General features: G+C 40.9%; 1 protein-coding gene across 13 annotated transcripts in view; it reads left to right on the top strand.

Annotated features, from left to right (window-relative positions):
* TRAK1 (trafficking kinesin protein 1) overlaps positions 1 to 21,288 on the top strand; it is a 234,936-nt gene extending 213,648 nt beyond the window's left edge. For 5 of the 13 annotated variants that reach the window (XM_077269075.1, XM_077269072.1, XM_077269073.1 and 2 more), the window contains 3 exons: positions 5,372 to 5,701; positions 13,406 to 13,508; positions 18,233 to 21,288. In XM_077269075.1, the coding sequence (XP_077125190.1) occupies positions 5,372 to 5,701; positions 13,406 to 13,508; positions 18,233 to 19,010 (1,211 nt within the window). In that variant the 3' untranslated portion in view covers positions 19,011 to 21,288. Of the gene's footprint in view, positions 1 to 5,371; positions 5,702 to 13,405; positions 13,509 to 15,063; positions 15,140 to 18,232 lie in introns of all 13 variants that reach the window. The other 8 variants (XM_077269083.1, XM_077269079.1, XM_077269082.1 and 5 more) reach the window with 3 other exon arrangements.
* Positions 21,289 to 25,648: the final 4,360 nt, after the last annotated feature.

The raw sequence follows: 25,648 nt of genomic DNA, 5'->3' as shown, positions 1-25,648 counted from the left end.
TGATTCTTCAGAATTTGTTTTAGTCTTTGCCTGATGAAGAGACGTATGTAGTCTCGAAAGCTTGCAATTTGTTACCATCTTTCCAGTTAGCCATTAAAAGGTATCAACCACTGAGGACTCTCAATTCTAAATATTTTTCTATTGCCACATAAAGTGACATATGTCAGATTTGGAAAATTTGTTCTGGTCACTCGTAGGTTAAACTAAGTCCGGTTTCACACGTCTGATATTCATGGACTCTGATGTCCGTACTGACTGTCTCTTGACCTGAAATCGACAGTCTCATATATGCCTATGAGGCTATTTGTTGTGTCCGGGAGACCCTCAGCCTTTATTTCAGGTTGGTATCCGTAGCTGGTCCGGGCACCGCAGGACATCCTCTGTCCAGAACTTCGGACGTGTGAAACTGGCTTAAAGGGAACCTGTCACCATCACGCCATCACCTGCTCTCCAAATTTTGCCCATGTGTGAGACTTTCTTGCCTACATGTTATTGTGCATCTGAAGCTGGGCGTATGCTTCCTTGCCTCGGGGCCACAGTGTGCTTGTCAAGCAAAGAAGCTTGATTGTCGGCTCCTCCGTTGCCATCCAGCTCCTTCTTTCCTTCTGGACATGACGCGCGCCTGGGAAGTGTACACCCAGCTTCAGAGGAGCAATGACGTGTAGGACAGAAAGTCTCCAACATGCGTGATTGGGGCGTGATAACATTGAGTGGGACAACTCGTCTGGAGAAACCTATGCCCTATCGATTCGTCAAAAGGTTAATTTGCATAATAAAAATAGACTGTAATAAAAAGATTTTTAAACCTGTGTTTTTGTCACCCAGGATACAGAAGTTGTTAGACAATGTGTTTATAAAGAGAGATACAAATGCTGGTGTGTTGGAGGGCATGGGAGACCTGTCCGCTTCCCTTTAAAAATCAGACTTTCCTCCTAATTTCACATCTATGTTGTCAGAAATCATGAAGGTCTATTGTCCAATTGTTATTATTGCCTGAGAGCACTGTACACACTGTGAGCTTATAGGCATCACATCAATATAGGGTGCATGTAAGCAGAAAAGCCAAGAGAAAAATCCATCTTTATTTTGCAATTCTCCTTAAAATTATACAGCGCAGTCGAGGTGAGCGCCTTTACTTCTTACAGGCATCTCACATCTATAATGTTAGTTCTCCGTTTCCTGTTCGTTCATAGGAACAAAAAAAAACAACAAAAGATAGAGCCTGATATCCCCCTTGTCAAATATGACCTGATCTGTGATGGGCACTCTGGTGCTGAAGGCTTTCCTTTGGCTGAGTTCACATCTGCAGCAAGCAGTTTAGCCATTATATAAATTGTGTTCTCTTGTCGGAATTCCCATTAGTAACACACAAATATAATTTACAAGCTGCATTGTAAAGGGGCTGTTCGATACCTTAAAATGCATCTCTATATTTAAAAGAAAAACAAACTATTTTTCTAATTAACGCTTATTTAAAATTCCCTGACGTTTTGTTTCAGACTCTCCTATGCAGGGTGGGAGTTTCAATCACCGCGTCATGGGAAGTGAAAAAAGGAAAAGGCTAGCAAGGGAATTTTATAGATGCTTCTGTTAGGAAAATGCTTACTTGTTAAAGATGGTTAGTTAGTATCTGACAACCCTTTTAAGTTTTGATACATTAGGTTACATTAATTTTAATTTTTCACAAATAAAAATCTGGAACACGCCATGCTGTAACCGTGTTTGTCTGTAAAAGCAGCATCTACAAATCGGAATGGAGCAGAATGTTGTACTGGTGGTTTTTATTCTGTCATCTTATTACCATGCTTACTGACATGCCTGTTTAAAGAAGCACTTCTCCTCGTCCCATCAAGGTTTTTGTCCTATTTAATATATTATTGCAGTCATCATATTACACAGCACTGTGTACTTACAATTGCTAATTTTTCCTTTCTACCCACTTAATACTTCTGTTTTCCATTAAGTCTATGACATCGCATGATTAAAAACTGACTAGCTCAATGTAGAAACCGGAGGTCAATTTTCCCTGTATAACTCATTAGTCACTGCAAAAGTCCCTGGTAGGGGGAGGTGGAGCAGCTGAGTCAGGAGTTGAAGACTGGTATGATGTTTGCAGGGAAAAGATACTTCCTGTTTCTACACTGAGCAGAGAAAAGAGAAGAATTATATCGGTAGAAAGGCAAAATGAGCAATTTTAAGTACACCGTGCTATATACCGTAATATGACTGCACTATATTAATAGGATAAAAACTTTGATGGGTGGAGTGCTTCTTTAACTGTTTTTTTTTTTTTTATATTCCCATGAAGAAACCATTTTGTAGCATATTTTCCTTAAACTGTGTTGCGCCATAACTCTGTCATTCAATTGATAGCTAGTTTTTACCCAAATCCTTGTCAAAGAGGTATGTGCATTAGGGTATGTGCACATGTCAGGATTTCTTGCAGAAATTTTCCTGACAAAAAACGGACATTTCTGCCAGAAATCCGCATGCGTTTTTACCGCGTTTTTGATGTGTGTTTGGTGCGTTTTTTGTGCGTTTTTTTCCAAATGCATTGAATAGCGGGAAAAAACGCAGAAAATCCGCAAAATTAATGAACATGCTGCTTTTTTTTACCGCGATGCGTTTTTTTCGCTGGAAAAAAACGCATCATGTGCACAAAACATGCAGAATGCATTCTAAATGAGAGGATGCATAATGTATGTGATTTTGACTCGTTTTTATAGCGTTTTTATCGTGAAAAAAAAACACGAAAAAACCTGAACGTGTGCACTTACCCTTAAAGTCTAATACTGTCAGCACTGATTTGACAATGTCATTCTGGGCAGGGACACCCCTTCAACTAGTAACTTAGTTGTCTATTTAGTTATAAATTCCTTTTTTAGGAATGATACAGTACAGATTTTTTAAGGCAGTTTGTCACCCCTCCCTAAAATGCATTTTAAATGCCTTATACACTGTTGTAGTGGACTTGGCACACACAACACCCATACTGGCACTTCACCTATTACTGGTACACTGCCTGAGAAAATAACTTTTAATTTATATAGAGATAAGGAGGCTTTGGTGCACCCTTGGTGTGGCCAAGGGTTTGGTGGGCCGGTAGGCCTCCTCCTTTGCATATGGGGCCTCTTTTCCACTTCTGAATGAGAATGCTCACATGCCAGAGCGAGCATTATGTAAATGTATGTGTGCAGCCGTGCGCGCTCTTCTCCCGGTCTCCTTTCTGCTGACGATGCTCACTGCACTAATACACCCAGCACAGCCGCAGGAATGCCAGCAGCATTTAGGCGGAGCTCCTTCTGGGAAGCGAGAACTATCGGTCGGAAGCGAGGAAGGTACCCGGTATGCAGATGAGGAGGCAAGACCGTACACCAAAACTTTTGGCTATGCCAAAGGTCCATCGAAACCACCTCATTTGCATATAAATGACGTTATTTTATCAGGCACCATACCAGTTCCAGGTACAGTGCTAGTATGGTTTGTATAGTGGCTAGGTTCCCTACAATACTGATTAGTCCATTTACATGCATTTTGGAGGTCCTTTGTGCCAGAATTACTGTTTTATGTGGAATTCAGAAGTCTGGAGAGTTGAAGTCATATCGATTTGAATTACTTTTGATCATAAGGTTACCCATTTTTCTACCTGGATGTTTTTTTCCACACTGGATTTTAATCTTATGAAATAAGAATTAATATTTTTTTATCTTTTGAAGATGGGTACTGAAACTTCCTTTTGTCCAAACACCATTAAACGGTACCTGATACCTTAGATTTTCTCTACTTTTTGTACTCCATTTTAGTGCTGCAGTAGTATTTGTTCCTTCTTAAAAGTTTTCTAATCTCACATATGCCAGATATTGGAGGATCTGATAAATGTGTTGTACTTCTTGTTTATCCCAAAGGTATAATATACTGTACAGTTATACCAGTATGGGAATCTTCTTTCTCCAGCCAGGGCAGCTTAAATAAAAATTCTCACCCTGACGGCTTCAGGCTGAGACTTGTAGTTTTCCAAGTATCTAAAGGTTCCCAGGTAAAGAGTATGGAGCACAGCATTGTCTGAGTACTCCCACAGCTCCAAGCTTCTTGTTATAGAATATTTTGAAATAAATCTAACCTATGATTTTGTCTAGTAAAAACTAAAAAGGAGAATGAAAATGAGTTTTTCGTCTTGTTCGGATTTGCTATATATAACTTAAACTTGCTCCCCAAGCTTCCATGTTGTAGACTACAAATAATCTGACATCTTGCTGTCAGTGAGAAGCAGTTCAGAGTACCCTGCAATTCTCAGTACGTTTGAATCCATACTTTAAAGGAGTCTGCAAAAAAGTTGGTGATACTGCTCCAAAATGTTGTCTGACAGACTGAATTTTTTTCCCATGACATCTAATTAAACAAGCACTCCTCCTCCTCCCATTAAAAATTGTAGCCTCTTTAGTATATTGCAATCATCATATTATACAGCACTGCATACTTACAATTACTCATTTTGCATTTCTACTACCTGGTTTCCATTAGGTCTATGACATCACATCATTAAAAACTGACTAGCTGAATCCTTCTAATTTTTTTGTAGAAACAGGAAGTCAATTTTTTCTGCACAAGTTATGAATCACAACAAAAGTCCCTGGCAGGGGGAGGGGGAGCAGTTGAGTCAGGAGTTGAAGGGGATGATAAATGCAGGGACAAGAGACTTCCTGTTTCTTCATAGAGCAGAAAATAGAGAAGAATTAGCTGGGTAGAAAGGCAAAATGAGCAATTGTAAGTACACAGTGCTATATAATATGATGATTGCAATATATTAAGAGTATAACAACTTTGTTGGGAGGAGTGCTTGTTTAATTTGAAGCCCACACATGATGGCAAACTTGTCAGTCAAACTCAAAAAAGACTTCTTTACAGCACAAGTAGTTTATGGCTTTGGCTATTTAAGTTGTGCTCACATTTATTTTTTAAGTTATGTAGCAAATCCAAAAATTTTATAGTTATTACTCTGTATTATTGAATTTTTAATGTCCCCACTCAAGGGCGATAATGTCTCTGGGTGTCACAAACCTTTCTCTCTATACACATGTACATTTCCAATCATCCACTATCCGCCACCAACTATGTAACCTAATAATTGTAAGGTTTATTAAACAATTTTGTAGCCTATAAAAAATGCAATTTTACAATTGTGCAGAATAGTCTTGTTTTCTAAAAATAGCTGCAATTTCTATTTTTAGTTTGTAATTTTGGAACCAGTTTCAGGTTTGCTGAATGTTGAAGAATACATTTGGTCGCCAACGTCAGTTACCATCTGTGAAGCAGATTTCTGAGCTACTACTATTAGATAGACTCAATATCCTTTTGTTTTTGTCTGTTCCAGGTTCAGCAACTTTACATCAATGGCAGCAGTTGGCACAGCCTCACCTAGGAGGAATCCTGGACCCTAGACCTGGAGTGGTTACCAAGGGCTTTCGCACCTTAGACCTTGACCAGGAGGACGTGTACAGCTTCACAGACTTTGAAGAAGACGAGACAGGTGACATTCCTTTCAAGAGCTTATCTACCTCCAGTCCCGTCCATCATTCAGAGACCTCAGGTGAGAGGTCTCAAGCACAAGTGACTCTGTCTGACAGCAAGAATTGTCCGAGCCATTCTCAGGCTGCCCCAGAGGACTTGCAAGAGCCCGCGACAGACGATGATGAGGGGTCTGGTGAGGGATCCTCCTTACGTCCTGTAAAATGGACATCTTCACAGGATTTTGATTATTGGGCCATTTTCACCTCAACACCACAGCACATCCGCAAATATTTGACGTCACACAATAAGTGATCTGAGCAATGTACAAATCTCTTATTAGCAGGTCTCCAGTTTTGCACACTTTGCAAGAACCACATTTATTATATGTAAAGGCTGCTAAAAGAAAGAGGCTGGTGAACACTGAATGTACTGTACTCCGTGTAGCTTTATATTAGCACTTGGTATGCTTTATCTGAACATGTTCAAGTAATCTGCCATCCAGTTTTTTTTGTTTTTTTTTAATGTCACATTAGGCCTGGGCTACACTATGACTTTAAGTCACATGACTGTCATGTCTGTAAAAACTCATTTAAGGGGTTCTCTGGGAGAAGAAAAAAGTAAAGGAAAGACTCTTTAGGCTAAATAAACTCCCAAACGCCTTTATTTAGCCATCACTTATTGTTTTGGGCGGTAATCGATATAGTTAAAATAGCTGCCACCTTGTTGCACCGAGAGAAACCTGCCCTAGAATGTGACTAGGACAGGAGCCTGTGAGCATGTGCAGCTGGAAGCTCGGCTGCTGTGACCTGGAGTTAATCTGTAAGCTTGCCAGTACTTGCTGTAGGGTATCTCCAGGTTCCCGCAGTGGAGCTTCTGACCGCACATGCTCATAGGCTCCTGTCTTCTTCACATTCTAAGACAGGTGACGAGACAGTGTCTTATATACGGATTATCTCCCTGGACAAAACTGTGTGAAATGCTAATTCATTTTTTTTATGACATTTCTTTGCCTATATATTTTTTTTTTTCATTCCCCATGAGAACCGCTTTTGCCACAATTGACGTGCAGCAGTTGCGCAGGAGTAGCGTCCCATTGTGTGTTACTCCCATTTGGTGTGACACACAGATTACACAATGCAAATTAAGGACTGAGCTGGGTGGCCCAGGATTTAGCACACAATTCACATTTGTTTTGGAAGAAAACAAAATTCAGCCAGTAGACTGTTATGTTGTTTTATTTTGGTTTATTTGTTGGTCTCCGTTTGGCGAGTATGAATCTATTTACCATTTATTTGTCTGCATAGGGAAGCACAGCAAACCGGAATTTCTTATACAGAGGGCTGCCACAAAAAAATAAATGTACGGTATGCAATGTTCTTTTACGATGGTCCCAATGATGGACAGATGCCATGGCATACATCCAGACTGTGGCCACTGGCTGGTATATACACGTGACAGTAGGCAAATATGCAGTGTGTCCTAGGCCCTAGGTAAGCTGTAAAAGTGGCACCTAGTTCCTGCATCTACCATTCGTTCTGCATGCTCAGCCACTTGTGGGAAGCCGACCGCTTTGTGCTTGGTGGCATCTATCCTACAATTACATTCTTTTTGGTCTAATTTATGTGGCAAGATCTTGCTTGTTGCTGTTCAACACAATTGCACATACATTATGTGCATTTCTTACCTGCCACGGTTATTTTACTTTTTTGCACCATACCAAATATTTTATACCTAAAAAATATTGTAAATATGTGTAAGTAAAAGATGATCCATTGTGGACGTTATTTTGCACTGCTAAATGAATATTTTTGCACTAATGAAACATATTGTATTTGTACAGAATTTCTGGAAATTCTTTTGTAAAATTTTGCAGGGCTAAAGCTGAATATTTGGATTAAAATGGATTTTGGAATACTAAACACTTCCTTTTATTATCATTATTAGCAGTGGTAACTAGGAATACTCCATTTTGTGATTGCATAGTCCGAATGTTATTCCTGCAGCTGTAGTTTTTATGGTATTGGCCCAATAGCTTGCTTTCTTTTTTTACATGAAGTTAAAAATCTTCTAAATTGCTTCCATTTTCCTCCTTTCTGATCAGAAAGCCAATGATGGGTAAAGTGGTCAGCCACTAGTAGTTTGGCCCCGTAGCGTCCTCCTTTCATCTATGTGTGGTGCATTGTGTATTTTATATACGGTAACTCAGTGTACACATATGTGGGCAATGTCTACAGGAAAACAAAATGTGGAGGAAGCACATGTTGCCACGTACTATCCACTTGGTAAATCTGCCTGTGAAGCAGTTTTTTTATGTCCTATACCTCCTGTTTTTATAGAGAGGTTGCAAAGAATGCACACTCGCCCTTTTTTTGTTTACAATATATTGATGCTTAATTGGGGCGGAGTGCTCGCCCAGCTTAACCTTCGTGTACCTGACCCTCTCTGCGGCAAACTAGTCAAACAGGAAATTTAATATAAAGTGAGGCTTTTCATAGGACTGCATTTACAGCTCCCATAACGTGGTTGGTTGTTCTCCACTTGGTGAATATGGCAGGATTATTCCATGAGTTATAGATTTTCTATGTGCACTCCAGGATTAAGATGCACTTATAGAGTGAACATTATTAAGTCACCCCTGGATCTCTCGCCATTCTTTACACTTAAAGACTAATTTTTTTTTTTTAAATAGAAGATTAAAAAAAAGAAAAAAAAAAGTAATTATAAATAAACTAGATGGTTTCCCTATTCTAACGCATCGGGTATTCTAGAATATGCATGTCCACGTAGTATATTGCCCAGTGACGTAGTATATTGCCCAGTGACATATATTGCCCAGTGACGTAGTATATTGCCCAGTGACGTAGTATATTGCCCAGCCACGTAGTATATTGCCCAGCCACGTTAGTATATTGCCCAGCCACGTAGTATATTGCCCAGCCACGTAGTATATTGCCCAGCCACGTAGTATATTGCCCAGCCACGTAGTATATTGCCCAGCCACGTAGTATATTGCCCAGCCACGTAGTATATTGCCCAGCCACGTAGTATATTGCCCAGTCACGTAGTATATTGCCCAGTCACATAGTATACTGCACAGCTACGTAGTATACAGCACAGAGCCACGTAGTATATTGCCCAGTGACGTAGTATATTGCCCAGTGACGTAGTGTATTGCCCAGTTACGTAATATACAGCACAGAACCACGTAGTATATTGGCCAGTTACGTAGTATACAGCACAGAGCCACGTAGTATATTGGCCAGTTACGTAGTATACAGCACAGAGCCACGTGGTATATTGCACAGCGGCGTAGTATACAGCACAGAGCCACGTAGTATATTGCCCAGTTATGTAGTATATTGCCCAGCCACGTAGTATATTGCCCAGCCACGTAGTATATTGCCCAGCCACGTAGTATATTGCCCAGCCACGTAGTATATTGCCCAGCCACGTAGTATATTGCCCAGCCACGTAGTATATTGCCCAGCCACGTAGTATATTGCCCAGCCACGTAGTATATTGCCCAGCCACGTAGTATATTGCCCAGCCACGTAGTATATAGCACAGAGCCATGTAGTATATTGCCCAGCCACGTATGTCACAGGTTAAAAAAAAAAACATATACTCCCCTTCCGAGGGGCCCCTTGTAGTTCTGTCGCCTGTGTTCGGTTCAGGCGGCAGCTTCCGGTCCGAGGGTGTGATGACGTCGCGGTCACATGACCGTGACGTCACGGCAGGTCCTTCTCGCGCAGGGCCTGCGATGATGTCGCGGTCACATGACTGTGACGTCACGGCAAGTCCTTCTCGCGCAGGGCCTGTGATGACGTTGCGGTCACATGACTGTGACGTCATGGCAGGTCCTTCTCGCGCAGGGCCTGTGATGACGTCGCGGTCACATGACCGTGACGTCATGGCAGGTCCTTGTCGCACACCAACCTTAGCACCGGAACCTGCCTCTTGCATGGACTGGTCACCGGAGCGTCGGAAAGGCGGCGGAAGGTGAGTATATAATGATTTATTTTTTTTTTTATTATTATTATTTTTAACATTAGATGTGTCATGGAGATTTCTCAGGAGAACATGGTATAGGGCAGTGGTCCCCAACCTTTCTGACCTTGAAAGCCACATTAAGGTCTGAGAGAGTAGCTAGCCACATCCAGCTCCCACCCCCTCACAGTAACAACACACAGAGCCCCCATTACTGGTAAAATGACAGCCAAAGCTTCCCCCAGAAATCACACTGAGGCATTATACAAAGATCCAGAGGTTCCCACAATACCTCCATTCGATATTCTTGCACCAATAGCTCCCACCACACCGATGCATCCAGATTGAGGTACCTCCTCTGACAGTTAGTATCATATGGTCTCCAGCTTGCCATACTTAAATAATCTCAAAACCACCAAGGACAGAATATGTACATTTAGATCTGCTCTTTTGTGTAGGGCTACTCTAAAAAAAAAAAAAATCACAACCTGGGGACCTGCTCTTCATAGTTGTTTACTAGACCTGGTGCTAATCCGCCAAGCTGATGGACAGCTTGGTCACAGGTTCGGAACCCCTGGTATAGGGCATCTCCAGAGCGCAATACCCGTTGTGAGAAAACTTGCCATACCCCTGTACAATAAGTAAAGCAGGAAAAATATCCAACAAAATCCAATGTGAGTAGCAAGTGAATAAATTAAAACTTAACCTTTATTGGGTATTGGTAAAAAACAGGTATTGACGTGTATAAACAAAGGACAGGAACTTCGGTGAAGGAGGGAGGACCCTAAACCAACAACAAAAATTGGGAGGAGGGAAGGGGATTATAAAACACTGACCGTGTCTAAGGTCCTATTGCACATGACCCAATAGACTAAAATCTTGTTGTTTTCTAATAGAGGATATAATCTATATGACCGAGAAAAATTTTGAATTTAAATCTTCAAGAAATGCTATGATTTATCAGGCCCCTCCTTCACTGAGGTTCCGGTTTGTTTATACACGTCAATACCTATTTTTTACCAATATCTAATAAAGGTTAAGTTTTAATTTATCCACTTGCTATCCCCAGATTGCAGAAGCTGCTCAGAATTCAAAAACAAAGACTAGATAGATGTGTAATAGGCTTCTTCTTACCTCGGCGCACTTATTATCTTTAGCGTTAGTTCAGACAGACAGGTGGACAGCAGTGTGAGCAGCTGCTTCTTACCTCAGAACCCCTGTTATCTCCAGTATTAGAACAGAAAGACAGGGCACACTGCAGTGTGGGCGGCCTCTAGTTACCTCGGCACCCCTGGTATCTGCAGTATTGGATCAGATAAATAGGGTGGACAGCAGTGTGAGCAGCCTCTACTTACCTCAGCACCCCTGATACCTTCAGTATTAGATCAGACAGGGTGAACAGCAGTGTGATTAGCCTCTTCTTTCCTCATCACCTCGGAATCCACAGTATTGGATAAGAAAGGCAGGCTGGACAGCAGTGTGCGCAGCCTCTCCTTACATTAGTATCCCTGGTATCTCCAGTATTAGAATAGATAAACAGGGTGGACAGCAGTGTATACTAACCTCAACACCCCTACTATCTCCAGTGTTAGATCAGGCGGACAGGATGGTCAGCAGTGTGAGCAGCCTCGTCTTACCTCAGCACCCGTAGCATCTCCAGTACTAGATCAGACAGACAAGGTGGACAGCAGTGTGAGCAGCTTCTTTTTAGATCATTATATCCACTGGAAACACATGTTACTAATGAAAGGAAGTGACAGAACTTCCTACTGCACATGCTCAAAGCCACCTGTGGTATTAAAATTATAGGACAGGTTTCTGTCACCGTTCCGAGCCTGCTGCCATTTTATCGTACTCTGGCTATTATCTCCTTAGAGTACACTAGTGAGTTTTAAATTTAGGAATTTACTTGTAATGACATTTTCTTTATTATTTTTTTCTGTTATTTAAGAACCCTTTTTAAGAATAACAATTTTTTTCTCTGAAACATTGCTGCAGTTCTAAAATGAGACCCTGGAACATAAATAATACTTTCTACATGCGCATATGAGGTGGATTTTTGTTTTGTATTCTTTATTGAATTGTTTCTGAGCCTGAAAATGGATGTGGCTTTGTAAGTATACATCCTTATCTCTTACTTTGGAATACCATGATCAGACCATGATCATGAGCACTGTGGGGGAAACTAGCATCTACATCTTGTGCTGATTGCTGGAGATCCAAGCAATGGATATTCTGTCAATGGTTTATTAAGGAAATTTTTGACAGCACAGGTTTATCCAAACCACGTACTCTTTAAAGATGAACTGTCGGCAGTTAAAAAGTGATCAGTTTTTGCTTACCTGAGTACCGTATATACTTGTGTATAAGCAGAGTTTCTCAGCACATCTTTTTGTGCTGAAAATGCCTCCCTCTGCTCATACATGAGTCATTGTCCCAGTTTACAGTGGGGGATGGGGAGCAGCGGGTCACTGCAGGTAGGAGTCGGCGGCTGTGGCTAAATCTTGTACCCGCTGCTGAAGAGAAATGAATATTCACTGCACTGGCAATGAATATTCATTTATAGCACGCACAGTTACATCCGCAGCCACCAGCTTCCAGTATAAAATACAAAAAACATTCTACTTACCTTCCCTGTGCGCCCTCGCATCATCTTGTTCCGGCTTCCAGCAGCTCCTGCAGCCAGGAGATCACATGTCCCCGCTAATTAAGGTAATGAATATTGTAAATAATTAATTAGATACTGCGAGGGCATGCAGGGAAGGTAAACAGGACTTTTTTTTTTTTGTTTTGTTTTTTTTATGACTTTCTCATGGAGGCCATACATTCAAGGATGGGGATAAGGAGCCATGCATATACAAGGATGGGGATAAGGAGCCATTTGCCGATTTTAAAATAACTTTGCCAACTTGCATTACTATCATATTTAGTACTTTATCTTGATCCTGTAGATGTAGTTATGTGTCATTGTCTCCTACAGCCCTGAATATCGGGAAGGATACTAAGGTCTGGTATACAAGCTATTTTAATATAACTACCCTCTCCACTGTCGCTTTCCTGCTTTCCAGGAACCAGGGAACATTTATATTGGTCCTCTCTTCTGCGCTTAGAACTTTGCCTGACTCTTCTTTTAGCAGCCTCTATGTCTCATTAATGATTTTACATGATCAATGATCTGCAGAATAAAGAGACTCCTATTGGAAACCTCACACATTTCTTTCCATTTCTTTCCAGAGTTATGCGAGAAGCAGTATATGTGTGTATATATCTATATAGAGAAATTTATGTTCAAGTAACTCTGGGAAGAATCTGTTGTACTCCTTTCCCTTACTAATTTCACATCTTCTCCATTCACCAAAATTCTCGGTAATCTCTCCATAGTGGAATAATCTGTTCTAGTAAGTTTTTTTTTTGTTTTTTGCATTAGGCTTTGGGAGCCTCTTAACTTTTCATAATAATGTGTAATATAAATATATGTATATAATTTAATATATAGGGGATATATATATAAATATATATTGTAATAAATAAATATATATAAGTATGTTAATAATATATATTCAGTCTTGATTCAGGTGTTGAGCAAAATATATGCATTAGATTGAAAATACACCATGGCAAACTATTTTTAATGTTTACTTAGTTGCGGAAATTAAAAATAAGGCAACTTTTAGTCATTTAGTCATGCCGGTTTTCCTGTCCCCTAGTTCTTGCTATGTAAGTTTAATAGATCAGCAAAAAGAAAGTGACAGATGGAATAGAGCCATATAAGAATAGTTCCCAAGTTGTACAAATGGTAATGTTATGGTGTATTTATGCTGAAGAAAAATTACGGTAAATCATGTCCGTGAACGAATGGCATTTTGTTTATTAAGACCATAATAATGGATTTTTGTTCTGTTATCTACAGTGCACCATCCTGGAAAATGCTTGTCTCAGACCAATTCCACCTTTACCTTCACCACCTGTCGGATTCTGCACCCGTCTGATGAACTCACACGAGTCACTCCGAGGTCAGATATTTCTTTAGCCTTTGGTATTATTTGCAGCTTTAGTTTAAGTGATCTTTTTCTTATTAAATACAGTGCAACATGTCAAACATTTGTTACTATATTGAGTTCTGCAGTCCAGTGGTTTACATCCGGAAATCACCCAACACTTGTGGCCACTGTTCTCTTAAAACTCCCTCCACTCCAGTAAAGTCTGCATTTAGCGTCGTCACGCTCTACCCTTCATGATCAGGCAGAGCATTCCTGAAATCTTCTGCCTGATCGCGGGGAGGACAGCGCAGCTGTACCGTTATAGCTGCCCCATCCTTTTTATTACCGCCATTCACCTCTATGATCAGTGCTGAGTAGAGCATAGGACACTGAGCCTAGAGACGGGAGTAGCACATTAGGCACCCGGAATCAAATATTAACTTGTTCACTGCCATAAACCACCAGGAATACAGACCTAAATCCCTTTACTGCCCTAGAGCATTGGGAATCCTGACATTAACCACTTCACTGCCCTAGGACCCCAGGTATCTGAACATTAACCACTTCACTACCCTACACCACCAGGGAACTTAATATAAACCATTTCACTGCCCTAGACCACCATTTATCTCAACATAAACCTCTTCACTTTATTATAACACAGAGGATGCTGACATTATTTCCTTCCCAGTCCTAGACTGGGCATCCTGACATTAACCATTACATTTTAGCAGAGATCCTGACATAAACCCTTTCACTGACCTAGATGACCAGATAGATTGATAATGACATCTTTACTACTCTAGACAGCTAATTTTTAGGGCCCTATGAAAAATGGTAATTATTTGATGCTGTTCTGCATTGTCCACTTAGGCCGGTTGATGGTACATTAATGCCTTGTGAAAGAAGTTTGTCAGAACTCTAGGATAATGTCATGACTAACATATTAAATGGATGTCTCTGACATAAGCCACAATGTAGATCACTGAATGGAAAAGCCTTGTCCCCTGCAATATCCCATATAGAAGAAAGGAATACAGGTCCATTCTTTGCCCACACATTGGGTCAGTGGAGCTCTATGGATACTTTACCGTATGCACTGGGAGCTTTCCCTAGGCATGCCATGATGTGTTCAGATGTGATGGCTTTCTTGCGCTCCCCTGACTGATCACACTATACGCATACGTCTGAAGAGTCCGTACAGTACTGCTGACCTACATTACTAGTGCAGACCCCATGTGGAGCCATAATGTAACTTATGTGCCATGGCACAGGATTGGATGACGGTCCATTTACTGAGGAACTTGTGGTCCGTTGGGTTTTTTGTGTTTTTCAAAAGCAAGAATAGTGCTGCAGATACCGCTGGCATAACAGAGCTTAAAGGGGAGTATCGCAGGTTTTTTGTTTTTGTGTTTTTTTTGCCATAATTTGCCAGACCAGTTTTGCCTGGTTTAGGGTACATTGATTTAGACCCCTCTTTGGCTGCTGTACTCTGTGATGGGATAAATTGAGTTTTTATATACAATTTATGATAACATGTATTTTAGTAATTGCTGATAGTCACTTACTCACACATGGTTCTTCGCAGGTCTTTTGGTGAAGATGAAGAAAGCACTTTATACCAGGTTTTGCGGAGAGGCGCTATAGGGCAGACTCTATGACAAGTATGGCAGGGGGTGAGCAGCATCTTGGCTGCAGGGTCAGGTTGAGATGTGTGTGCACCCATCATCCCAGCTAACCTAGACAGTCACAGACCTGTCAACCTAACCCCACTAAGATCCATATAACTATATGATTATCATGTGTGATATCATTCTAATGAAATGCAGAGAAGACTTATCTGGCTCACCGGCATGTTGTCTTGTGTATTTACATATCAAAATAATCAGTTCGGTTGTGCAGTTTTGCTGTATTTGCACCGACCTGTTCAGTTTTCAGACTTCCAAGTAATATTTGATAAATGAAAAGTGGCTTGTACCATCCTTTTAAGCGATCTTCTGTGCACTTTGTGTAAGATCTTCTGAAAGTTTTTTGTCTTGTATATGTTTTTGTATTGCTTTATAGTACCTGTAACTAACCGCTTTATAGAAGTTGCATCTGCGCTCACCAATATGACAGTACAGAAATGGCATATCTTCATTCTTAAAAATCAAGCAATAATTTGACCATGACAATATTAATACTACCTGTAATGTGATGCTGTCCCTTTGTGTGATAAGCTAAAATATATGAAAATTAATGTAATGTGATTTTTGATAGAAGATATTTTCTTTCTTTTTTTTTTTCAATGTTTCAAACAAAGTGATAAAGGAGAATGTTACTATAATAATATAATATTTTATGTTAATATCACAAAATCCAGACTCATAACGTGACTATCGTAAGTTGCCTAGTCACTATATTTACCTCCTTACACAATCATATCAACACATGAGAAACTAACAGGAGTTTGGTTAAAAATAGTACAAACAATCTTTATTGATACACAAATTGACATGTACACACTACATGGATTGTCCGGGCGGGGGAGGAGGGGGAATTCCATCTGTGATGATCAGCGCATGCGCCGCTTAGAAGCAGCAATCTATTTGCCCGGTCATGTGACACACGCGTGACCTGTATCCATGGATACTTAAGGTCCTCCAGGAGAGCCAAGCCACACTTCCCCTTGAGAAAGCAGGGCTGAGAAGCGGCGAAACGCGCGTCGGGGACTTCCGGTGAGCAGTGCTGCATGTGGTGAGGATCCTTTTCGCTCCCCTCTCTCCCCTATACCCATCCGTTACATGAATATAGCATATGGTGCATTTATACGGCTACGATTGTTATGGGCATTTGTGCAATCCATTAGGTTGGAGTCAGGACATGGTTTAACGTTAATCCTTGTCATTTGGGAGGTGTAGGGTTGTGGTGGGTTCTCCCAGTCACCACCGCATTTATTTTGAGACAGGGCACCTATCATACATGCGGCTTGCTCGTTTTGGTTTTAGGCGTCTTTTAACACATCTGTGGACATTGTTTGTAGTGTGTACATGTCAATTTGTGTATCAATAAAGATTGTTTGTACTATTTTTAACCAAACTCCTGTTAGTCTCTCATGTGTTGATATAATATTTTATGGTAGATAATATAGGGAGAAAGCACACCAACGTTAGCCATTGCTGACTGCTATGTCAGTAAAACCTAATTCAGACTGAGTCATGTACATATTCTGTCCATGGTTATAATCTTATGAAGCTGTTCACATGTCACAGAGACATGTCCGCTTTTGATCGGAGTTCTAATATAAATTACCATAGTCTATGGGTCTGTGAAAATCATCAACAGCACACCGATGACATCAGTGTGCAATCCATGATTAACATAGGAAAGGATATCAGATAATTTGCAGTTTTATTTTTTTTCTACATGACCATCATAAATTAACATTGCACTCAAAACACTGATGATCAATGGTCCGTTTTTTTTTTACATACAATAAAAATCACAGCTTTCTCAATGAGCCCTTAGGGTGTAAGGCTACCTTCACACTAAGCGACTTTGCAGCGAGAACGACAGCGATCCGTGACGTTGCAGCGTCCTGGATAGCGATCTCGTTGTGTTTGACACGCAGCAGCGATCTGGATCCCGCTGTGATATCGCTGGTCGGAGCTAGAAGTCCAGAACTTTATTTCGTCGCTGTCCATCGCTGGATCGGCGTGTGTGACGCCGATCCAGCGATGTGTTCACTTGTAACCAGGGTAAATATCGGGTTACTAAGCGCGGCCCTGCGCTTAGTAACCCGATGTTTACCCTGGTTACCTGGGTGCTGCAAGGGGACTTCAGCATCGTTGAAGACAGTTTCAACGATGCCGAAGTCGTTCCCCTGATCGTTGGTCGCTGGAGAGAGCTATCTGTGTGACAGCTCCCCAGCGACCACACAACGACTTACCAACGATCACGGCCAGGTCGTATCGCTGGTCGTGATCATTGGTAAGTCGTTTAGTGTAACGGTTAGTGCGAGGACTACATACAGACCAGTATTGTCCTCATGGCTTCCTTTTGTAATGGAGCCATGGCCACTGTAACCTTATACCAAGAATCCATACATACACTGGTGAGCTCAATGAAATTTGGCAGGATTACAGTACTTTTCACCCTAAAATTTAGGTCTACCAACTGCTAGTCTTGTTCAAATATGCCAAAAATCCCAGTGGAAAATCCTAAAAATAAAAAAACCCACACAAACAATAAAGCCTTCTTGGTGTTCGCCCACACCGGACTGATACACAGTGGATTTTCCATTGTGTATTTACTTGTGAAAATGTATATTACAGATCTGGTAAAAAATATTTTTGAAATCTTCTTATGCTGCAAAGCAATGCCGCAGAGGAAACTGATCTGTGATAAAGATTTTCAATGCACAACTACAAATGGAAATATCTGCAGTTAATCTATGGCATTTTCGCAGCATAATCGGCAGCAGGTCAATCCCATGTGAAAGTACCCTTAGGAGTAAATTTTGTGACCTGTGCAGCAATAAAATTTAAAATTGTTTGTGTCAAGATGAAACAATTGCAAATTTAACGTAAGCTGAAAATAAGTGAAAGTTGGATTGTTTCACAGAGACTAAGTATGTCAGTAAGCATGTGGACTGCATGCACTAACCGTATGCTTCTAGAAAAAAAAGTATGACGTTTACTGGCTTCTAGTTGTGGGGGGTTTACCTTATTGGACTCAGTAATCCTTTACCTTCTCTTTGTGTCTTTTGTGTCCTGCAGCCTTAACTCAGCGCCCGCTCTAGCTTGTGGCACCTTCAGCAATCTAAAATCAACGCCAGCAAGCACCCCATGCACACCGAGACGCCTCAGCTTGGCGGAGTCTTTCACTAATCTGAGAGAATCTACAACTACTATGAGCACATCTCTTGGATTGGTAAGGCTCCTGAAGGAAAGGGGTATTTCAGCAGCTGTGTACAACCCGCAGAGTTGGGACAGGGTTGGGAAGACTTCCATCATTAATCAGTCTCTTCCAAAAATGACCATCATACCTTCCACTCCTCCAAATTCGCCTATGCAGACACCAAGTTCTTCTCCTCCATCTGTAGACTTCAAATGTACCAGCCCACCATATGACAACTTTCTGGCTTCTAAACCTGCCAGCTCTATTCTGAAGGAGGTGAGAGAAAAGAAGAATTTACGAAGCAGCGAATGCCAAACTGATGTTTCAGTGTCCAATCTAAACTTGGTAGACAAGGTGAAGAAATTTGGAATTGCCAAAGTCTCAGGACCTGCACAAGCATCTTCTGCATCTGCAAGTCCTATTCTGTGTGGTGCCCAGGGACCAGTGCGGGCGGCATTTGGTCCTGGTACTCTTTTACAGGAAGGTCTGCCTGCTGTAACAAGTGCTATAGGTGGAATTCAGCTAAACGCGGGAATTCGCAGGAATCGAAGCTATCCAGCTATGGTAGGATCCAGCATGCAGATGAAAGCACCGTCAACACTGACACCAGGTATACTGATGGGGACTAAATTACCCAAACAGACTAGTTTACGATGAAGAACATTAACTACTGATGACTAGTTCACCAGGTCAGAGGCTGTTTGCTTTAGCCCTGCATTTTATCTACTGAACATTGTGCACCTAGAGCTCGTCTATAAAGCCAAGACTTTTTCTGGATCCCTCCATCTCCCGTCCTTCTTTTACCTTGTACTGACAAATCAACATTGTGCCTAGATCAGAAGTGGAGAGTGTACCTTCTATAAATATGTAGATACATATACTGTAACGAAAAATGTTTTACTGATTGGAAATGGTAATTTACCACGTTTGCTGTAATATTGTAGATATTGACAATAATGTACATTAAATTAATGGGGGAAGGTGGGATATCGTATGCACTGAACCTAAAAGGACTGTTGGGATGGGCGAATGCAAATGTAGTTTTAGTACCTAAATACCCACCAAGGTTTTGATTTCAATGACAAGGAAGTTCTAGCCTTGGAAGGTGTGATGTATCCTTAAGGCACTTGAATATGTTGTCACTGTGTTGACCGATGCAATACACGCAGATACTTTTTACAAGACTGATAAATGATATATTCTTACTAAGAATAACTGAAGAGCACTGGTCTCAGCCATAATGAGAAGAAACACGTAGGTGATTACTGTATGCGCTTCTTTCAGTTAATTTCTTGCATTTTAACTCTTGCAAACAGGATAACACTGTTATGGAGATGGCCCTTTGATTGGATAGATAATTATTTGACAAAAAGGCTCCTAGTATTAAATTAAGTTTAGCAACATAACAAGGTAAAGGTTTTGTACACGTGTCTTTAAGACCGTAGCAATGTGGCTGCAATAGATCTGTTACACAATGAATATAAATGGCTACTGATGGACCTTAATGATTCATAGTGGTATCAGTCGGGACTAGTTGAGGTTTCTGTTGTTTTGATGGCAAGTGCTGCAAAATTTTACCAGCAGTGACCGAAACTTCCAAGCATGCCCTAGTACAGTCAGAGCCTATGTTGCCCGGTAGTTTGGGGAGTATTGTGTATAGCCACTTGGCCTTTTTACTTTTTTGATTTATTTAATTTTGGGTTATTTTCAAATCTCGCTTCGTTGTTACCCTAATCTAGTTTTTTTTTTTTCACCAACACCTGGGACCCATTTTAGATTTCGAGTAAAAAGGGATTTACAGCTCACAAAATGAACGCAGGATAGAACCATCCTAATGAAAATAAAACCGCTATATACTGTGCTTGAAAAGGAAGGTTTTAGGTTAATGAAGGATCCAGTTTTAGATTTATTAATGTTAAAGCACTATTAAGTACTTTTTTTGTTTTTTGTTGTGTAGGTCAATTGAGTTTTAAAGTATTTATGATATGAATGGGGACATTACAGCCATAACATGTTCATGCACACAAGGCCAAACAATCCACAGATGGTCATTTCAAATTCATTTATTTTTATATTTAGTCTTTTTTTTTTTTTACTTGTTTTGTTTGACATTTCACCAGATGATGTTTTCATTGTATATCTTGTTACCTACACCACTTATATCTATCTGAATAACTGCAGTTTTAATTTTTTATTTGCACATTATATTTCTTCTTTGTGTAAAGTTTATAAATAAGGAAAACCGTATAGAAAAATAGGATTATCCACGTAACATGCGGCTTTTCTGATAAGTATTAAATGCAGGTTAAAGCCAACAGATGGGGAAATATAGTGAGGGGAATGCACAGGATAAACCAAATGTCTTTGAAGGGACACTGCTGTATACAACGCTGCCTTTAGTTCATCCATATACCGAATCCTTATGGCCTCTCATGCTCAATGTGAATTCTTGCAGGTGCTGTTCTATGTGATATTTAAGATCCGTGTATTGCTGATGCTAGGACAATTTGGGACAAATTTCTTTTTCTGAATCATTAAACCTGATAATCAATTGTAACCACTCGGCCTACAGTATGAGATATTTGGATCCAAACCATCGCTATACACCTGTTGAGCAAGAAGTTAAGGCCCGGACTTTTTACTCTATGGCATCAGAGGATACTGTCATTTAAGAGGTTACTGAGCAACAAGTGGGCATGATGGGAGTATCCCCCTTGTTTCTTCATATTATGGACTCCTTTGGTTTTGGTAATGTGTGCCTATTGCAAAACAAATTATCTCAACTATATTTTTATCAGAATGTATCTTTAGGAAGAAATTAGTCCAATGAATTATTGACTGTATGAATCATGAAGCTCCTATTGTGCTCCCTGAGTTCTTGGATATAACCAATGAAAAGTCATTACTTCTCAAATAATAAACTTTGCAAACTATGTGTCTCTGTTATTTTATGTTGAACTTCAAGGTGATATCTGGGGCTAGAGGTTTTTTTTTGTTTTGTTTATAATTGTTGGCCTAAGAACGAGCCACCTGCCTATGCTACCCGTGCTGGTTTAGAGTAGTTATGGACTGCTCCACATGGAGATTCTGCTTTTTCACTTCAACAGACCAGCTCAATTTCTTCTGGGCTGCTGTGTTGATTGTGTGACTGCAGACATAATGCTGATTGACAGCCAGGTTCCCACAGTCAGATAGCATGACGGCAGTCACGTTCAATTATTTGTAGTGACAGTCACATCCTGTCAACAGAACAGAAGAGAAATAGCTCCCCTGTTGATGTGTCGCCAGCAGGAGCGTTCTGTTAACACTGCGAGCCAGCAGAGATATGCTAGTGGGCGAAACAGGCAGGTAGTTTGCAACTCTGTTCTACTACATTTCTTTAATCCGTAAACAAGACCATGGATTCAAGCACGAAGACCTATGTATCATGTGCATCTTATCCCAATCCTGATAGTAGTTTGTTTTTAGTTTCAAAATTGGTCACTTTATAAGTGTATATGCATAATTTGCCAATATGTAGTACTGTGCAAATATTTTAGGCAGATGTAGGAAAAATGCCGCACAGTAAGAATGTTTTCGAAAATGTGTTAATAGTTTAGTTTTTATCAATTCACAAAATGCAAAGTGAATGAACAAAAATAAAATTTAAATAAACACTATTTGTTCTAACTAGTAGCGATGAGCAGATATGCTTGGATAAGGTATCTGCCTAACAAACAGGAAATACCTGCATGTGTTGCATCTGTCAAACAGCCTCAAGACATGCAGCCTGGGGGACACGGACATATTTTTCGAGCACCCCAAAGTCACTCAGTTAGCACCCGAGCATGCTCTGATAACGTTATCCAAGCACGTTTGCTCATCATTAGTAACTAGCTTTTGCCTTTAAAACCGTATCAGTTCACTTGCACTTTGAGCACAGTTTTTGAAGGAACTCTGCAGGTAGGTTGTTCCAAACATTTTGGAGAACAAACCATAGGATTCCTGAGGATTTAGGCTTGCACAAATCCTTCTGGCTCTTCGTCTAACACCAGACACTCAATGTTGCTATCAGTTCTCTGAGGGGTGCATATCATCACTTCCAGGACTCTTGTTGTTCTTTATACTGAATGTAGTTCTCAATGATATTAGCTGTATGTTTGCGATCGTTGTCCTTCAGAATGAATTTTGAGCCAATCGGACGCCTCCTTTAAGGCACCTCGGCCCAACCTAGAGATGTTATCTGCAGTGTACATGATTTTTCAATTAAAGAGACTGTTGCCAAATTTAGGGTTGTGAAAAACTGGATCTCGAATACAGCTATTTCCTCACCTGTCTTGGGTTGTGCTTTAGAAGAGACTCCATCTCAGCCTGCTATTAGCCATCTGCATGATCATCATGCTACATAAAGATTAAGCTTCCCTTTCAGACATTCAATATTTATCAAATATATTTGCTTCCACTTGATAAAGTAGGCCTCTCATCACTAGAGATGGGCTAACCTGTTTGGGTTCAGCCCCCAGAACACCAGGTGTTTGTCGTGCTGTCAAGTGCATGACATCATGGCAAACACTGATCTGATCCGCAGAAAAATCATCACCACCGGTCAGACAGCCGCGGTTCCCACACTGTCAAATGCCCGCGTGAACCCACAGCTGTGATTGGAGGTATAAAGTTAATCTCCGGTCACTTGTGTGAGCTGATGGGACTACTGCTCTCATCAGCCGACTCCTGTTGCCGCTAATAACAGTGAAAGCAGGGGAGAGGCCTGATGGGAGTAATCATCAGCCGGCACCTGCGCTTTAACATAATATATATATAAAAAATAAGGCCTGGTTTCCCATGTATTTTTGATAACCAGCCAGGCAAAACTCACAGCTGGGGGCTGCAACCCTCAGCTGTCAGCTTCAGGAAGGCTGGTTATCAAAAATAGAGGGATCACCATGCTGCATTTTTAAATAATTTAAAAAACAAACTGTGAGGGTTTCCCTCTCATTTTTGACAACCAGCCAAGCTTAAAGCAGACACCTGGGGGCTGGTATTTTCAGGCTAGTAAGGGGCCATGAATATTGCCCCCCAGCCTAAAAATAGCAGCCTGTAGCTGCCCAGAAAAGGCGCATCTATTAGATGCGCCAATTCTGTCGCTGTGACCGACTCTTCCCACTTGCACTGTAGCGGTGGCAAGTGGGGTTCATATTTGTGCGGCTGATGTCACCTTTGTATTGTCTGGTGACATCAAGCCCACGGATTACTAACGGAGAGGTGTCTAGAAGACACGCACCCATTACTAATCCTATAGTTATATTGTATAAAAAGACAGAGCCAGAATAAAGTCTTTTATTTGAAATAAAACAAAACAGACTTTTATTTTTTTATTTAAAAAGAAGTTATACTCACCTAATGCCTAATTCCACTGAATCCCTCGTTCTCCTGTAATAAAACAAATATAAAAAATAACTATCCCTCACCTGTCTATCGCTCTGGCTGTTTATTTTTGTTTTATTACTGGAAACAAGGGATTCAGTGGAATTGGGCGTTAGCTGAGTAGAACTGTTTTATTATTTTTAAATAAAAATAGAAAAGGGTTTTGTTTTATTTGTAATAAAAATACTTTATTCTAGCTGTGTCTTTATCATATATACTAGCTGAAGGGCCCGGCGTTGCCTAGGCTTAGTAAATATCTGTGGTTAGTTATAGCACCTCACTTCTCTTATTTTCCCATCACGCCTCTCATTTTCCCCCTCACATCTTTCATTTTCTCCCTCACACCTCTCATTTTTCCCCTCACTCCTCTCATTCCCCCCTCACTCCTCTCATTCCCCCCTCACTCCTCTCATTCCCCCCTCACTCCTCTCATTCCCCCTCACTCCTCTCATTCCCCCCTCACTCCTCTCATTCCCCCCTCACTCCTCTCATTCCCCCCTAACACTTGTCATTTCGACCTCACATCTGTCATTTTCCGATCACGCTGCTATTTTCCCTCACTCATTTTGCACTCACACCTTTTCATTTTCACCTCACACCTCTCATTTTCACCTCACACCTCTCATTTTCACCTCAGTATATACATGTCATCTCCCTTATATATAGTATACACCTGTATGTCATCTCCTGTATATAGTATATACCTGTATGTCATCTCCCCTGTAAATAGTATATACCTGCTGTATGTCATCTCCTCCTGTATATTGTATGTACCTGTATGTCATCTCTTCTGTATATAGTATATACCTGTATGTCATCTACCCTGTATATAGTATATACCTGCTGTATGTCATCTCCTCCTGTATATTGTATGTACCTATGTGTCATCTCCTCCTGTATATAGTATATACGGGTGTCATCTCCTGTATATAGTATATACCTGTATGTCATCTCCTCCTATATATAGTATATACCTGTATGTCCTCTCCTCCTGTAAATAGTATATACCTGTAAGTCATCTCCTCCTGTATATAGTATATACGTGTGTCATCTGCTCCTGTATATAGTATATACCTGTGTCATCTCCCCTGTATATAGTATGTACCTGTATGTCATCTCCTCCTGTATGTAGTATATACACTCACTGGCCACTTTATTAGGTAAACCTGTCCAACTTCTTGTTAACACTTAATTTCTAATCAGCCAATCACATGGCGGCAACTCAGTGCATTTAGGCATGTAGACATGGTCAAGACAATCTCCTGCAGTTCAAACCGAGCATCAGTATGGGGAAGAAAGGTGATTTGAGTGCCTTTGAACGTGGCATGGTTGTTGGTGCCAGAAGGGCTGGTCTGAGTATTTCAGAAACTGCTGATCTACTGGGATTTTCACGCACAACCATCTCTAGGGTTTACTGAGAATGGTCCGAAAAAGAAAAAAAATCCAGTGAGCGGCAGTTCTGTGGGCGGAAATGCCTTGTTGATGCCAGAGGTCAGAGGAGAATGGGCAGACTGGTTCGAGCTGATAGAAAGGCAACAGTGACTCAAATCGCCACCCGTTACAACCAAGGTAGGCCTAAGAGCATCTCTGAACGCACAGTGCGTCGAACTTTGAGGCAGATGGGCTACAGCAGCAGAAGACCACACCGGGTACCACTCCTTTCAGCTAAGAACAGGAAACGGAGGCTACAATTTGTACAAGCTCATCGAAATTGGACAGTAGAAGATTGGAAAAACGTTGCTTGGTCTGATGAGTCTCGATTTCTGCTGCGACATTCGGATGGTAGGGTCAGAATTTGGCGTAAACAACATGAAAGCATGGATCCATCCTGCCTTGTATGGAGCATCTTTGGGATGTGCAGCCGACAAATCTGCGGCAACTGTGTGATGCCA

The sequence above is a fragment of the Ranitomeya variabilis genome, chromosome 6, assembly GCF_051348905.1.
Source record: "Ranitomeya variabilis isolate aRanVar5 chromosome 6, aRanVar5.hap1, whole genome shotgun sequence".
Classification (NCBI taxonomy): domain Eukaryota; kingdom Metazoa; phylum Chordata; class Amphibia; order Anura; family Dendrobatidae; genus Ranitomeya; species Ranitomeya variabilis.
Note: the sequence above shows the minus strand (reverse complement) of the source record. Positions and strands in the feature narration are given on the sequence as shown.